Source organism: Emydura macquarii, unplaced genomic scaffold, assembly GCF_026122565.2.
Source record: "Emydura macquarii macquarii isolate MOO-44397 ecotype Brisbane River unplaced genomic scaffold, CSIRO-AGI_Emac_v2 contig_3287, whole genome shotgun sequence".
Classification (NCBI taxonomy): Eukaryota; Metazoa; Chordata; order Testudines; family Chelidae; genus Emydura; species Emydura macquarii.
In genome coordinates this window covers 3190175-3207965 of record NW_027133424.1, presented here as the reverse complement: position 1 = coordinate 3207965, position 17791 = coordinate 3190175, and the positions used below count along the sequence as shown (strand labels likewise).

Here is a 17791-nt window from a genome sequence, read left to right as displayed (position 1 = left end):
ATCCCCAGAGGAAACAATGCTTTGATTTCACAGCTGGTGGTGTTAAGCTCATAAACGCGCACCTGTCTGCCCTCCTGAAGGAAGGAATACACAGAGTCCTGGGGGCTGGCAGGGAGGTTCTCTCGCTAACGTACATGCCTGTCTGGGAAGGAGGAACCAGCGCTTTGATGCGCCTCCATAACCTGGGACCTCTTCCACGTGTCATGCAGCTGTCTGTGTAAAATATGAACCCCGCCCGCTAACATCTGGGCAACACTAGAAATGCTAGGTGCCCACAGCTTTCTCTAGAACCAGCTCAAGACACCATGCAGTATGTTTCTTTCCTGTCTTGGGGGCTACCATGAACATGTAAGGTTCCCCCAAACCCCGACCCAACTGTCTCCTAGATGAAAGTGGAATGGGCTGGGTCACTCACCCGCAGAACATGAGGATGTTGTACAGAGAGGGATCTTCTGGCAGAGGCACCATCTGCTGGAGACACAGCTGCTCGCAGCCGCCATTGAACCCATCTGAACAGTCCACGCCAACGTGGCGGTCATAGCAGCCAGTGCCATCCTTCGTAGGGCTGAGTCCCTCTGGGCACTGGCATAAGAGAATGACCAGGTTCTGGATACAGGGACCAAAACAAGCTTTCGCCTAGCTGTTAGCACATAGCGAGGAAATAGCATCTGAAACCTATACCAGATGTTCTCACCTCCACTGGCTGTATTTCAAGAAGGCAGCATTGACCTTACAATAACACACCCATTTGCATCTCCCATCTGTGCCTCGCACGGTGCCAATTTTCATCAAGACTCAGTTAGACTGCACATTCGGACTGGACCAGAGGGGAGGGCGCGGCAGGTCAGGACTGAGCTGCACTGGCAGAGCGGCGTAGACATAAGTCCAGGCCTGGAAGAGCAGTAGGGGCCAGGGCTCAGGGCTAAGGTGCATAGATGGAGTCGCAGAGGAGCCCAGGAGTAGAACAGCACGACTGATCTGCATTGGCAAAGCTGTGTAGCAGCCCAGTGCTGGGGATGCTGCAGGACAGGACACAGGGAGAGCGGCTCCATGTGGGGGAAGAATGGCAGTTTGAAGGGAGTGGCGAGGGGTGCTGACTATCACGTGAGAGATGCGCAAAATGAGCTGGATATGGGGCTCAACTAGAACTGTGGGCCGACTCATCCCATGGATGGACGGACAGTCAGCGTGCTATAGCTCTTGGGCTAAGGCAATTCACAGAAGGAGAAAGGGCTTCGCAGTGACGGAGAGCACACTTGAAAGTTCTCCCCGAGCGCGGAAGCCCCTCGAAACAAAGAACAAAGTGCTAGAGACCTCCCCATCAGCATTCCCCCATTTTGCTGCCCTCCCCCTCGCCGAGAGTCTGCTGGCACAGCACAACAGCCCGGGGGGATAAGCTCGCAGCAGGTGGGCCACTTCAGCATGGTTTTCCCTTCCGATGACCCTGATTGAAGATCACACAACAGGCTGACACTAATTCAGCAATTTGCAAAACAAATGGCATGCTGCAGGCTTGCTAGACTTCCCTCCTACCCCCACACCCCCCCAACCCCTGCACCAGTTAGAGCACTGGGACAGGATGGCACTTTAGGCGGTTTTATGAAGCCACCGCTTGCTGTGCGAACCCAGATGTTCAGGATGATGGCAAACAGGCAAATTGCACAACGGGGGATCCATCCCCTCACCCATCCCCCCTGCTCTCTGGCTGCCCAGCTGTTCCATCAGATGTGCTCTCCAGCAGGCAGGGGGACTGCATGCTCCTGATTGATTTGACTCCTTGCTGGCTGGCAAAGCCCAACCGAAGTGGGTTAGAGGGGGAAGAATTTTACTGGCTTTAATTCACTACGGCTTTGAACCAACTCATTCTGAAGCTGGTGCAATACTAGGAAGACGCCTGTTCCCATTTCACACTGCACATCCTGAAAGCCCAGCGGTTACAAGCACCTCTTGTCCCATAGAAATGACTACCGCTCACACCAAAAATTCAGTGCCATGGAGCTCTCTACAGCTCCCCGAGTGGCTCCCCAGAACGTGGGGTAGAGGGGGGCCTTTGCCTGCGTGGCCGCTAGGTGACCTCACTGGGTTTCTTCCCAGGGCAAAGTGCACTTCTCTCCTGAACAGCCGCTACGCCACGCTGGTCACCAGCACTGAGGCTGTAAGCGCATCCTGCCTCTTCGCCAAAATGTCAATACCTGGCAAGGGACTACACAGCAGTTGTTACAACAGTGCCAGCCAGCATCTCTCCTACTGCTTCCAGAGGAACAAGGGGCGTGAACATCTGCAGCTAGAGAGGGCTGGCTGCTCCCTAGGTAACTTTTATCCTAGCTCATTTGGCTGTGTTAGCAGAACTCATGACTCAGGACTCCCCCTGGAGCCTGCCTCATTGTCTTGGGCTGGAGAACTGTGGGTGGGAAGAAGCCAGGAGAAGCTACTGAGGAGTAAGATAGATGCTGTTTGGAGAGCTACAGTAAAGCTGTAATGCAGCCTCTTTGCCTGCTTTTTCGGTACCTTCTGAAAAGCAGCACCTTGTTAAGTGATGTGTTTGCTTGATCCCCCCCAAGGCATTATGGGAAGCTCTTAACCGCTCTCCCACACGTTTCCTATCACACACAGGAGACCAGACAAGCTTTGGGCTCTGACACCCAGAATGGACGCACCACACAACCAGAGGAGTCCAACTTGCGGTCCGAAATGCAGCGGAAATTCTTGCTGCAGCCTCCGTTGTCCCTGGAGCAGTCCCGAACCGGTCCAAAGGAGTCTAGTAGAACCTCCAGGCTATCAAAGGAAGACGAAGTCATCAGTTCTTCCCTGCAAGGAGAACAGGAGAGGAGGAGGGACACAATAAGAAATTCAGGTCCCAGAGCATAAATAGATTTAACTCCATTTCAATCTAAAGTGCTAGCGAGTGCAGACACCATGAGACACACTCTCACATCCAATCACACGCATTAGCACCTACGGGGATACACAGTTGTGTGGCCATATTTTTGTACAAAACCGCTCGGATCACAAGTGCAAAACACACACAGCAGGCAGTTGGACTCCTCACGCTCCACTGGCACATGGAGAGTGCATGCTGTGCACACAGTGGTAATAACTGCTTTAGTTCTACGAGCCGACACTAGTGAGACCAACAGGTACATTCTGAATGACTTAATAATCATTAATAATCAAGGCACGCAGAAGGACACATGGCGAATGATGTACTAAACTCTGCCCAGGAAACGTGCACCTGAAGGGTTGCCCAGTGTACACAGTGGGAGCTTCATCCAAAGCCCACTGGGGTCAGAAGAGAAACTCTTGTGTTACTTCACTGGGCATTGGGTTAAGATTCTATATCAGTGGCCCCGTGTGGGACACGTCCCCTAGGGTTGCACAGAGGAACGTTCGGGGGGCACAGGGGGGGAGGGGGGGGAGGAGAGGTAGGGAGGGAGTGCCACCCAGCTCCACTCTGGACCCGCCTCCCAGCCCCAGCCTCCGGCCCAGACCGTGGCCCTACTCCCAGCCCCAGCTCAGGGGGAGGCATAGACAGGAGTAAGGGCGGGGTGTGGGGTAAAAAGTTTAGGGACCACTGCTCTATATCCTGATTTCCCATCTACATGGGAATGAACATCCACCAGGAAAACATCCGGTGACACAGCACTGAAGGACTGTAACAATAGTCAAGCTTTGGTTGTTATCTCTATGGTTCCTCCAACTTCAGACCCTGCCTTGTGGGTGTGATCCCCTTCCCCCAACACTGGGGCCCCCGGGCCTCCAGCCTACCCGCTACGACCGCCCCACAGACGCACACACCTGACCTCCACCGCATCCTCCATCACCGTCATGTCCGTTTTGCACTTGGCTGAGGGGTTGATGGCCAGTTCAGCTGGCGGGATCACAAAGCTCTTACTCAGAGGCAGCCACATCCCTTCCCCCAGTGTGTAGGTGAACCTGCCAGACAGGGGTTAGAAACATTCACTGGGGAAGGAGAACAGTTCCCACCTGAGTATGAGCCGCCCGAGGGGACAAGGGGAGGGGCACACATAGGAAGCCAGGTGCAAGTGCCACTGCTGCCCGACACAGCAAGCAGACAGGCCTCCTGCCTACCCTATCCCCTGGAAGAGAACAGCGGGTAAGTCTCCCCGAAGAGCCCCTCCGCACCCATAAGCAGGTCGTTATGCAACTGAAGCAGACAGCTACTGAGCCGGCACGTGGGAAGGAGGGACGGAGGCTCTGGGGTGCTCTGATAGTTCTGGGTATCTATCCAGGGCCTCCACGCCTGTATTAGCCAAGCACCTCACAATCCTTAATGTATTTATCCAGCCAGCCATGGGCCCTCATCAGGCGCCACTGAGATAGTTACAGATCCAGCCGCTATGGAGAAAAGAGTCTTTTCACTTTCTTTCGTTCTCCTATTGCTGGTGTTAAGGATGCTGCATTCACAGGCCTGGAGACTGACATCCTCTGCTCACTCACAGGACAAGTGAAGCCCGAGCGGTGCACCCCACGAGCATGACTTGAACGTGCCCTGGCTAGATCACCTAGATCCACAGCTCACAGGCTCTCTCCAGACATTGCCTGCACGTGGTTCAGTGGAGTTAGTGGCAACTGTGGTGGTTTTTCTCTTTGGTGACGGAAATGTGTCTTCACAAGGAAGTGGAAAAATCAGAGCGCTGTTAACTCAACCCCGGGCGGGCACTGATGCGCTGGATTTGGTGGAAGCTTATGAGGCAGAGCCATCCTAGCTTGCTTACATTCGAAAGGGCATGCCCCGGTAATCAGAATGCAGGAAAGTTGCGAGGACCCACCGAGAATAGAAGCCAGTGGCTTGCTTGCACTGGCAGAGCACAGAGAACTCTGTAGCCCTGTCCCAGCCCCTACGACATAAAGGGTGACTTGGGGTGGGGGAAGCCGATGACGCAGCACCAGAGGCATACGGTCTGCAAGCAGGAATTTGTGCTGCATGTTTGTTCCATGCCTTCCCCATTCTCACGGTGGAAACAAACCGCTGCACTCAACGCCTGCTCCCAGTGGCAAGTCAGGAATGCAACAGCACATGGAGCTGCTGAAAGCAATGCGCCCCAGATCGATGAATATTTACGGAGTTCAGAGGCACCATGGAGGGTCCTTGGGGAGCGAACTACTCAATTAATGAGGTCCCAGCAGTCTCTGGCACCTCTGATTCTGCTGGAGCGCACACACATGACATAATTGCTTTGCTTCATCACTGCTCTGGCTGCTCCAAGCTCGCCAGCCTTCAGACGCGCTCATCAGTACGTACCAGCTCAGAATTTATAAACCTCTCCCCCCTTTGAAGAGATGTACATGAAAGACTGGGGGAAAAGAGGAGGAGTGGGAAAGAAGAAATACAGACAATTAAGAGAGGATTAATAATCACATCACATCTATAGTATTTTTTAATTCCAGGTGCTTTCCAAAGCTCTGTGTTATTATTCCCTTCTTGCAAACTCAGAAACTGAGGCCACTGCGATTAAGTGATTTGCCCAAGATCACAGAGTGATTACGTGGCGGAGTTGGATATGGAACCTAAGTCTCAGCCATCAGAAATGTCGCCACTTCCAAGTGCTCAGAGCCTTGGCTTTCCATCTCATCCTCCACAGGAAACGAGACTCCCCTGCCTTCTCTGCCTCTTCCCCACTCCGGTCTTCCCTCTCCGGAAACACTCACTGACACACTACCCCATTAATGCCTCAGAAGGGGTTGGAGAGGGAGAGGTGGCCAGGGAAGAGATATGAGGCCTTCCTGAGGCCATGGAGAACCTAGGGGCCTTGTCTCTATTAGGACAAAACCTGGGGTCTTCACCCAGTCCTCACTCAGTGAGGACTTCAGCATTTGGCCTGAGGTATTAGTCAGTCTCTGCTCAACTTCTGTCAGAGCTTGGCCTGAGTAAAGGCTAAACCAAGTAACTAGGTCTGGCCCTTAGTAAGATGTAACTGGGAAATGCCCTGCGTTCACAGTGGAAATGGCGTGTTCCCACTGAGAACTCCACACCACACCACCTGTGGACAGAAATGGGAAAGCAGGCCAAGAATGGGGAAAATGGGACGGTGGGAGATTGTGAGGACAGGAGAAAACACAGGTCCAACCACACAGTGGGGAAGCAGGAGACTGCACTGTGGGGGCATAGAAAGGACCACAAATGGGGACAGGGAACAGCACACGAGCAGCCGTGCAGTTTCGTGCATGTACACACACCCCCATAAGCACATGCACGCAAGATCAAAGCCCAGCTGCCTTCACAGCCAGCAGATACATGCAGACAGCCCTGCAATGACTCGCTTCTTCCACTGCAGTAGGGTTTGTATGAAGTGCCTGAAGGAGACCCACCCGTCCAGTTACCGCGGGCCCAATGCTCTATCCAGACTTGGCCAATCAGATCCCTCTGTTTGACACCCACGAGAGAGGTCCCATGATCCATGGCAACTGGGGAGTGTATTTATTGACAAACATTTGAGGCCCATTGCTCTGTTTGTGCCTATGGGATACGAGGAGGGGCTGTTTGGTTGGCAGCAGAGGGCTAAGGTAACTGGGGAGGCTGGCGGGGCAGCCACACCTTACCTAAAGATCTTATCAGAAGGCTGCTCTCCCAGCACCAAGTCAAATCCACGCTGGAATATTGTGTATGGCCAAGGCCTGGAAGGAGAAAAGAAAATGAAATTCATATAACATACCACATTTGTACAGCGCCGTACACACCGGAGCGCTCTGCAGATTCAGGGCCTGGGTCTGATCTCACATCCATGCGCGAATATCGGGAGTGACTCCCCTGGAGATACGTCAGCATAAATCTGGTGAAAGACCAGAATTATACTCTGTACGCGCGCTGGCATTGCTTAACTGGTCAATGGAATGCAGTCATAGCTAGAGCTGCTGCTCAACAGAGCACAGCGACACTAGGCAACAATTCAGGGCAGGAGACGGCCGGCGTTGGACTTGCTGGGCCCAGGGCAGACACCCGAGCTGCCTGGCATCACCACTCGCGCCTCCTCCCGCCCGCACGTTCCTCCGCATTCCCTACGGGTCGTGCGCCACAGTTTGAAAACCTCGGCTTTAGTGTGATTTATTTCCATTTCTAGAGATTAAATGACTGTAACACTCGCATGAGTTACCCCCAGTGAGTCTGCAGATATGATGATTTAGCTTCACAGGGGGCCCCCATCACCAGCCCTGACAGGAAGTGGAGAAGAATTGCTTAGTTAATTGAATCTGAAGGGGGAATTCGGCAAGGCAGGAGGCAATGACCTGAACTGGAGCTGGGCCAGGACATTACAGCAAACACTCCAACTTCCAAAAGGGGTCTGGAGAGTTCTCGATTCCCTGTCCTCTGTCACCCTGCCCCCTACCACCATCCTGGGGTATTGGTTGGGCACCAAAACTCAGGGGACGGTCCCACCTACTGCATCAGCAACACACAGGGTGACCATATGTCCCAATTTTATGGGGAGAGTCCTGATATTTGGGTCTTTTTCTTAAATAGGCACCTATCCCACCCCCCAGTCTCAGTTTTTCACACTTGCTATCTGGTCACCCTAGCAACACCAGGTCCTGCAGGATTCTGGGTTTCCTTTGGCTGTATCCCACCCCAGCACTGACATGTTGATCCTGTTCTTCTGATTTTGCAAGTAGCGCTGAGCAGGCAAACCCAAGCACCTGCTTGGAACCCCACTGACTTTGTTTAATTACCTTAGGTGCCCTCTTATTCTTGAACTTATCGAGTACATACATAAGCTTTAGCACCATGTAGCTAACTCCTGGAGAAACTTACATCATCATATTCACCTCGTAATGTCTCCTCTTGTGGAACACCTGGTTACCCCCCCAAGAGGAGAGAGAGCACATAAGTGATGGAGGAAGCTGGTTTAAATCTCTTGCCCAGTGGAAGTTGAGCCACGTCCCCCAATAGCACTGCACAACTTGTTTTCCCAGAGGCTGCAGAGGTCTATGAAAACTTTCGGGAAAATGGAGTTGTATTTCATCTGTTTTTAAGGAGGCTGGAGGAGTGAATGCTTCCTGTGAACACTGTCTATGCAACTACACAAGAAAGCCAGGGCTGGGGCTGGCCGCAGGATTCCAACGCTGGGTCTATCAACCTCTGGATAAGCCACAGAAACAACATGAAAATCAGACTGTTCATTAAAGAATGGTTACAGACACACAGCACGTGTGGTCCTTTGTGACATTGTAGCTAGCCAAGTTTCCTTTATAAGTGAGCATGTACCTCATGCATGTGAAATTGGATTTAGTTGACTAGCATACGTCCCGTGTCTCCTTGTGCTCTCATGTACAGGCATTAAAGGCAGAGTGACCCAGACCCCCCTCAGTACCCTTGCAATTTGAAGCCCATGGGAGGTGAGGACTCGGAAAGCAGGGATGCAGGCTACGCTGACAACGCAACTTGAAGAACCACAGTTACTGTAGGATAAGGAAAAGTTCTTTCTCCTTCCTCTACGTGTCACTATGGATCCCACAGCAGACGACTGGCGAGCAGCCTCCCTCCTGGATGGGGGGGAATAAGGAGTACCAGCTGTGTGAGTTGAACCATGCAGGGAGTACTGGTCTTCCAACCTTGGCCTCTGACACAGCTGCTAACTCCTAAGCACACTGCTTGACAAAAGTGAGCAGGTTACTCCATGTTGCCAACCTCCAGATTTCTGATCTTAGCACATTCCTGAAGCAAGAGAAAGATGATACTAGATGGTGGAGTGAGACCTGGTTTTCGGCAGTAAAGCTACATCACCAAGCTGGTAACACGAGCTGCATCGCGTTGTCCGTTTCAATAGCCTTTGTGAAGAGACGGCCTGATCTTTAGAATACCTGGCTATAGCTGCAGACAGAGCAGGGGATAGCTTCAATAGTTGGGTCCTGTCAATATAATAAAGCAAAGTCCTGGACACATCTAGTGTGTAGAGTTTCTTTTCTCCCAGCACCAGCTGTGGTTTCAGGAAGAAGACAGGCTGGCTTATCAATTGGTTCAGATGAAATTCTGCATTTACCTTAAGAATGAACGTGAGGCGAGGTCACGGCACCGACATGCTCTTACGGAGTTGTCAGATGGGGGTACTCGGCTCATAAGAGCATCCCATGGCCAGTGCTGGATGCTTCAGAGGGAATGAACAGAACAGGGTAATATCGAGTGATCCAGCCCGTTGTCCAACCCCAGCTTCTGGAAGTTGGAGTTTAGGGACACTTAGAGCATGGGGTTGTGTCCCTGACCGTCTTGGCTAATAGCCATTGTTGGGCCTATCCTCCATGAACTTATCTAGTTCTTTTTTGAACCCAGTTATAGTTTTGGCCTTCACAACATCTCCTGGCAACAGGTTTCACAAGTTGACTGTGCCTTGTGTGAAGAAGTACTTCCTTATATTTGTTTTTAACCTGCTGCCTCTTAATTTCATCAGGTGCCCCCTGGTTCTTGTATTATGTGTGAAGAAGTAAATAACACTCCCCTATTCACCTTCTCCACACCATTCATGATTTTACAGACCCCCTTAATAGTCTCTCTTCTAAGCTGAAAACTCCCAGCTTTGGACAGCTCAGTGGATTGTATCAGAGCTGAACAGAAGGCCAACCTGTTTTAAAGTGCAATAAGTTGTTTGGGCTCTTCAGTATCAAGGCTTGAAGCAGGTTCAGACCCTGCTGGGTGGCCCATATCAAGAACTTCTTCCATTTAGACGGATGCATCCTCCTGATAGATACTTGCCTGCTATAGTCCAGGATTTCCTGGACTCGTAGAAAGCAGTTCCTATCCCTGGTGCCGAACCAGGCAAGAGCTGTGTTGGTCTCGAAGGAGCATCTGGCTGTGGTGCTGCGAGATCAGATCGAGGTGGCTGGGAGTGAGAGTGGAGACTAAGTGACGTCTGTAAAAGGTTTGTCACACAGAACTGCCTCAGCAAGGCAACAAGAATGACTGTGACCTTGTCCCTCCAGATCTTGAAGATCACCCCTGGAATCAACAGAAAGGCATACAGCAGACCTCTGCTCCACTGTAGAAGGAAGGAATCCAGTAACAATCCTGGGCTCTGTCCTCTCCCAAAGCAAAAGTGCTTATATTTGGTGCTGTCCTTGGGGGCAAACAATTCTATTGGGGGGTCCACAATGGCAGGATATCAGTCTTACGACAGATCTGTGCAAAGACTATTCAAGGTTGGTCACAAACTGTCTGCTCAGGAAATCTGCCATACTGTTTCTGGCTCCCTGTGAAGGCTATCCCAGTCTGATAGTATCAGAGCTTGATGGGCTCCATGCAGAGGAAAAAGGAGTCCGGGCCCTCTTGTTTGCATATGCAATGCATGGCTGTCATGTTGCTTGTGACAATTTGCACTATTGAGTTCCAGAGGACAGGTAGGAATGCCACACAGGTCAATATGATGGTACTGAAACCTTCTTGTCCACTCATCGTCTTGCTGGGGAACAAACTGACCTGAGCCAGAGTTGGAGGGGCCCGAAACAAAGTCTGGCACCTGTGTAAATGTCAACATGGGGCCTAACACTGCAAGTCCGTACTGTTGAACAGACGTGTACATCACCATCTGCTGCTCCCCTATTCAGCCCTCGCATGGAAGCAAAGGGTGCAAGCAGAACACCAATGGACGGTGCTATTCACACATATCCAGTCTCCCATGCATAAGGTGAATGCACACCCACAGCAGGGTCCATGGTGATACGTGTTCAAAGGAGAACACCAGTTAAAATACGTCGCCATCCATCACAGTTGGAAAGAGACCGTCAGGTCAAAAATACAAAAAGCCCCATGCAATTGTGGTCTGTGTTGACAGAGGCATAGGGATCAAGGGACTTCATGGTCTACAGCTGTGGAATGATTGCACCTGGAATACTGCATCCATTTCTTTGCAGAGAGATATTGACAAGTTGGAGGGAATTCAGCGAACAGCAGGAAAAAATAACAAGGGACAGGAGGGACTGATTTAGGGGGAAAGATTTAAAAAGAGTTAGACAGGTGTAGCTTGGCTAAATGACAATAAGGGAGGACATGATAGCAGCACACAGATTAAGAGCAAAACAAACAAGGAGCAGATTTATTTAGGTTGGCAGAAGCAGCTAAAAGAAGACCACCAAGAAGGAAAATGCAAGCTGAACAGAACTCTCGCTTGGGATATTAAAAGTGGCTTGGTCAAAAATGTGCCACAAGTATCATTCCTTCCTTTGCAGAAAGATGGGCTCAATCTCTGACAATTGTTGAGTAAAGTTTGTGGCTTTATGGTCAAATGCTCACTGTGGTGACATGTCACTAATGATCCCCTCCTGTACCAAGGACAAGATGGAGTCACTGGCTAACCCAATGCTCCCAGACTTGCTGAAACACTTGGAAGGTGGGTGGTTTCCAGGATCACCAACCTGAACAGAGGAATCACGGTCTCCTCCTGTTGTAGCGTGCTCCATGGATGCCTGCCTGTCTTCTCCACTTTCCTACATGAACAACCCAGTCTTTGGAACACTTGTCTCGCCAGCACTGAAGAGAAATAGCAGCATAGCAGTGACCCCTTCTGTTGGTAGATTTCTCCATGGCGGTATATCTGCCTTTTGGATGCTGGTAGAAGAAGCTGGAGTTGACTTCAATGGACTTTGAAGAGATACCACATTGGCCCAACCCGCTGCCAACACCACCTGTCTGAGAGAGATTAACTCAGAGCTGGAGATATGGACACCTTCGTGAATGCAGTCCAGGGTGATAAAGGCAGGAGAATCTAAATAGTGCAAAATTGTTGCTCTGAGGAAGACAATCCTAATAATTTTCTTTGCAGGTAATTACAGTTCTATTACGTGAGCACCTTAATTTCTTATCTGAAGTTATTTTAGCAACAACAACAAAATTCTGATTGCAGGATTGTACGTCTCTGTCTAATTTTTCTACCAGGACATGATTTTTCTCAAGACGGTTAGAACTGGATAACACCATTCAGCGCATAGATTGGATTGGCTTGAATAACACAAAGCTTTAGAACTAAATGCGTATATTCTTGCATGTCTCATTGACACTTGAATATGCCGCAGTCTATGAGCCTTTCAATACTCCTGCAGATGGGCTTTATTCTTCTTTCTCAGGAGTGCATCAGATGGCGAACAAAAGAGGAGGGCACGGTATTGTTCCGTACAGACACAGGAAAAGAAAACTATTATAAAAGCGAGTCTTCTTTTTCCTGAGTGAATTTAGTGCTGGTGAAAGGTGCCAGATCGACAACCTCGTAGCCTGGACTCCTGTTTAGCTACAGACCAACATTAGACTGGGCAGCTGCAATGCAGACTCCCCCACGCTACACAGTCAATGGGCCCTGATGATGGGGAAGATTGGAAGTCTTAGATTTTTATCAGTAAATGTGGGTAAACATCTATTTCACCACACGCTCACTCACAAACCAACAGAAAAAAAATCTCCATCGATAATAATTGAAATTTACAGATAGGCAAAGTAAGAAAAATGCTGCTTGAGAACTTGTTTGATCTGAGGATATTTACTTTGTATATTTTGACATGCGATGCTGACAGCTTGTGTTTTAATGGCCATAAAGCTTTAACTTCTTGAATCCCAACATCTTCTCTCATTATATAACTATTGTTTGACACTCCCTATAATCTCCAGCAACTGAGAAAATTTAAACTGATACACTAAGAAAAATGTGTAAAACCCATACCTTTTGTGTGACTGGGAAAATTTAAAATAAATGAAAATTGAAAAAAAGTCCTTAAAATAAACCAATATTATCCATCAAAATTATTTTTTTTTAAAAATAGAATTCTCCCAAGCTTAAATCTGGTCAACGCAAGGGGTACAGGACTCATTGGGTCTCTCAGTGCAGAATTTTCCAGCCAGGGTTGAATAACACAGCTGTTCATGTGATGCTGGCATCGATCCAATAAATATTTTTCTGATGCTACTTCTCCAAGTAAGCAATTGCTGACATTTCCAGAGGGATCCTGGAGAACACGATCCTGTGCAATGGCAAAGGGGAGTGGAAGAAGCACCTCCACACCTGTAACTGGAAGGGAGGGGGGACAAGATTCAAATGACTCTCTCTCTCTTCCCATTAAGACGGGGCCTATCCTGCAAATAAAACTTTGAGCACCCCCGAGCACAGTTAATACCTTTAACTAGATGGGCTGGGCTTTTCGAAGGAGCCTAAGGGAGCGAGTGCTCAACTCCCACTGAAGTTTAGTGGGACGTGGGCATCACAACCCCCTTAGGCTCCTTTGACAATGCCAACCCCCGGGAATGCATTAATCAACAAACCATCCTTCCTCTTGACTGCTCTTCGCCATCCACGCAGCTCCTGCTGTCTCACTTGGCAACACTCCCATCAGCTCCATGCTCCCGCAGGCTGCGAGGGCTGCCAAGTGCCATTCTACCCGCATTATGTTTACATCACATTTTATACAAGGGAGGGTCTGGGCATGAGGCCAGGGCCAAGTCGGGGCCCAGATCCACAGCCATGCCAGTGTCCAGCACGGCTGAAATCAACGCAGCTACTCCCAGAAGAGGCCACTGCACAGCTGAACCCCACATGGGCATCACTGTGATGATTCAATGGGGCAGGATCGGGGGGGTTATGTGGGTTGCCATCCCCGCCCCTGCACTTGTCCCTAATGCCGCAGTGATGAGTTATGCAGGACGATGCTCTTGAGTCCCAAGGGGAGGAGTCCAGCTCAGCAAGCGCCTGCTCTGGCCAGCCTGCAGAGCAGCGCGCGTCTCCAAGGCGGCTGCTGCTGGAGGCAGGAGAGCATGAAGGGGAGGCACTGTAGGCCTGGCAGAGGCAGCGGGCTTGGGAGGCGCTGTGGGGAAAACGCTGAATTTGGAACATGGGGCGTCGTGGTAGGTGGGGTTCAGAAGGAGAGAGAAGCCTCCCCCGGGTGCCAATGCTTTGCAGCAGCTGGAGGGGCATCCCACATGTTCTAAAGTGCCCGCCCCCTGGGGCTACATCTCTATCCCCTTCAGCGCTGCCTGGACTATGCGGCCTATGCTCAATAAGGCTTCTTCTTGGCTGGGACTTTTTTTCTGCTTGAGAAATGAGTAATGGAGAGGACTTAATCTCTCTGCACACGTCTCACCTGTTCAATCATTGTCTTTTGCCCCCCCGTTGTTTCGCTGATTTGTTTCGTTCCCTCTTTCTCTTCCCTGTTGCGGCTCTCTCTTCCCCCCTTTCATGATCAGCGCGGGTGCCTCGCTGCTATGTTTTTGTTGCTCTTGGCCAAGTATTTCGGTTGCACAGTCTTTAGAGCCCACAAAAGAAAGGAGGGCTGATCAGAAACCGCTCAGTGTCTGATCAAACTGGATTAACTGTGATCGAAATGAGAGAGCTCAGCTTTCGCTCTCAATCACTGCATTCGGGTGAGAACTCGAAAGCAAGGGACTAGCAGGGCTGCCATGAACCAGTCAAAGCATGCCAGCTACTGGGCAAGCTCCTGCTTCAAAGCTCTGCCGATGCACCTCCGTTCTGCTCTTCAGCCCTCCCTGCTAATCCAGTCTCGGCTACTACTCGCACCGAGTTACAGAGACAATGGCTCAAAATCAGGGTTTGATGTGAGCCCCCCAAACTGACTGCACTTGCAAAAATAATCCTGGTCTCCATCCCTAAGTGTAAGCGGCGGAATGGATCCGCTATTATGGGGAACTTTCCTTGTTTATACACTACCCCGGTAGAGTTGGCTAGCAAAAGGATCTGAGTCCCTGCTTCCACTCCCTTTACCCAAAGGCCCACCTGACCTTGAGGGCTCCCCTCCTACTCTCCTGTGTGGTGGGGTCCCTGTAACTCTGACAAATCTGGGCCCAGGATTCCTGGGGCTCAACCCCCAATCTTGCTGTGGTCCCTTAGGGCAGGGGCTAGGGTGTCCCCACTCTGCACTGGGCACTTCCCTGACCCACTGGTCATTACATACAATGCAAAGCAATACAATTTATTAAACGAACAACAATCAAAAAATCAAATAAAAAATAAGAAAAGAGGAGAAAGGTTAAAGAGAAACACCCAACACTGTCCCCTGGCATGGGGGCACCACAAATAGTGTTTCCGGGGTGTAGGGAAGGTTCACAGTCTGTCACACATTGCAGGTCCATTGTCCAGGCCCTGGCTACACTGCAGAGAGTCAGACACTTTCTCTGACAGTAGCCACACACTCTCAAGGTCCTCCTGGTTCTCCCCAGCTGCTCACCGCACCCAGCTTCAGATGGCTCTAGCCCCCAGCTCCTGCTTCACTCTGCTCAGTGCAGCTGCGCTTGGCTCCCTGGGATGCCCCTCTGGTTCTGCTGCCATGGGTCGGGTCAGCTCAGCCCAGCTTTCTGTGTTCCTCTTCCAGCCTTCCAGCCGCTGGCTCCTTTTTCCTTGGGTCTGGTCAGCTCTGCCCAGGCATGCAGCTCCAGCTCACACAGAGGGCCACGCTCCCCCCCACCCTCCTGGCTCCCTCATTGGCCTGCCCACCTTGTCAATCAGGCTGATCTGAGTTGGCCTCTCTCCACTGGCCCTAGGACTATGTCTGTTTCAGGTCCTGTTTCCTCCAGAGATGGCCAACCAAAAAGACCCACTAAGTTTAGACCCCTTACATAAGCAATACCTGGTGCCCTAACCTACTGTCCTACCTTAATGCACCTTCTCAATGCTCCATTGTTCCAAGGACCAGGCTTCATCTCTAGTAACCTTTGCCCTTCATTCTTTACTTCCTGGTGTCTTCTCTCCCCTACCAGCCCAAGTTTCTGGACAGGCTGAAGGGGTTACAGCATGGAAAGGGGAATGTGTGCATGCTAATGATAAAGTGTCTATTGTAGACACCTGCAGAGAATCTAGAGGGAAGATCAGGGGTTTCCAGGAGGGGAAGCTCTGGAGAATGGAGGAGGTACCAGGAAGCCAGTCCATTTGCCAGTGGCTAGGAATGTTAGCTTGCAGTTGGGATTAACTCTGGATAAGCTCTGCGTTAAGCTCTGCAAATAGCTGGTTTAATAAAGAGCCAGGTCAGCTAACTCGGAATGGTCTTTGTGTTCACACCTGCATCCTCTTCATTTTCCAATCTGAAGTTAAGCAGAATGAGTGGCCCAGGTACAAACTCTCTCCCCATCACTGCTCAGGTCGAAAAAGAAGGCACCTTACAGGGACCTTCTAAGACTCACCCACAGAACACCCTCATTGTGCCCCCCAAATGAAGGAAGGATTTGGGGTCTGCTCCCTAGCCTGGAGTAGAAACAGCAGTGCCTTTTTTCCTCCCTGCTCATGGGATGGGGCTGCCCCACACAGCAACAGGCTCCTACCCAAACCCGCATATCAGAAGCTGCCTTGAGGTTTTGGCACAAATTCCCCTGCCAAGGTGGAAGCACACCTGGCAATTAGCACCTATCCACAAGACGTGAATCTCAATTTCCTGAATCCATTTCAAAACCCATGTCCCTAAACGTCACTGGTTCCAAATTTTACACAAAACTAAAACTTCCGACTCTTTCGAATCGAAACACGTCTCGAGGAATAAAAAATTCCGTTTGATTCAAAATGTCAGCATGTCAGCCCGGAGAAGGAAGGCCGAAAGCAGCCGTTTTGAGCTGGTTTCTCAGTGCTTCAGGGGGCAAGGGAAGGAAGGTGTCTTTTCCTGTGCTAGGTGTGAAACGTAAAAGCAACCCCCCCAACCCCAATCCAGACCCAAACCAAGAAAAAATATCTCCCCACACCACACAGTGGAAGGCAGAGAGATGAGGGGGAAGTGCTGAGGGGAAATGAGGAGCACGTGGAGGAGACAGTGATGGGGCAACGGTGAGAACGTTTCGCTGTGGTTATGGGGATGTCAGATTTGGCTTCCTGCAATCACTGTGGGGGGAGAGGGAGACTTGCAGCGCAGGACTCCAGAGCCTGGTAAAGCCACCTGTTGAGGAGGTGCCGTGCAGCAAGAGTTCCAAGGAGTCACCGGCTCCGTCGCCCGCACCATGTGTATTGAAAAGCCCAACCTAGGAGCCGCCATGGCAGAAACCCCAGCCCCAAATCCCTCTTTCCACCTGACCTCAAGGAGTTCACAATCTACATTGACAATCCATTTTCTCAGCCAGCCAATTCAAACTCATCTTAATGCAACCCCAGTGACTCCCTGAGGGCCTGATCCACCATCCGCCGAAGTTAATGGACCTTTAATCTCTGCCTGCTGTGCCCTGGGCCAAAAACAGGTAAGAAGGACCCACCCCCCCAGAGTGCGGAAGGCCTCTCTTTGGCTGAGAGCTCACAGCCCGAGCCAGTGGGCAGGCAGAAACGCAGCGTGCTATGATTTGGATAGTAATGGCTGCACCTTAACTAGTACCAGGAAGAGAGAGGATAAAGGGCGACATGTGCAACCAGTTGGAAGACCAGCTTCAAGTGTCACTGAGTTAAACAGATCCAGCAATTTCCCACCTGCCTGCTGTTCTGTTGGTGCTCAGAGCTCCTTAAATCAGCTTTTGTGTTCCTTCTAAGATCTCTGCCTGTCCTGTACGGTTTCTACTTGGGCTGACCTTTTACTATCTGTGGCTTGGCTTTTTGCTTAATTTCTTTTTCACTCCCAGCCCCCTGCTATCCTTCCCAGCCAGCTCTTTATTAAAAATGCTAATGCAGACACTTGCTTCCTGGGATGCCCATGAATCTGAAAGAAGAACTGAGGGGGGGAGGGGAAGGAATGGAGAGGAGGAGGAGGCAGCTGGAAGGTTTGGTGCACGGCAGATCTGAAAGTCAGAGAAGCTTTTCATCTGGCTGTCCTTCAATCTCGCAAAGCTGAGGCACACAGCAGGGGGGTGGAAAGAGGCAGATTACAAAAAAAGAAGAAAAAAAAAAGAATT

General features: G+C 50.6%; 1 protein-coding gene across 1 annotated transcript in view; it reads right to left on the bottom strand.

Moving 5' to 3' along the window:
* ASTN1 (astrotactin 1) overlaps positions 1-17791 on the bottom strand; it is a 177457-nt gene that overhangs the window by 42491 nt on the left and 117175 nt on the right. The window contains exons 9-12 of the mRNA XM_067532409.1: positions 6562-6636; positions 3796-3933; positions 2658-2808; positions 416-582 (exon numbers count right to left, since the gene is read on the bottom strand). Coding sequence (XP_067388510.1) covers positions 416-582; positions 2658-2808; positions 3796-3933; positions 6562-6636 — 531 coding nt within the window. The remainder of the gene's footprint in view (positions 1-415; positions 583-2657; positions 2809-3795; positions 3934-6561; positions 6637-17791) is intronic.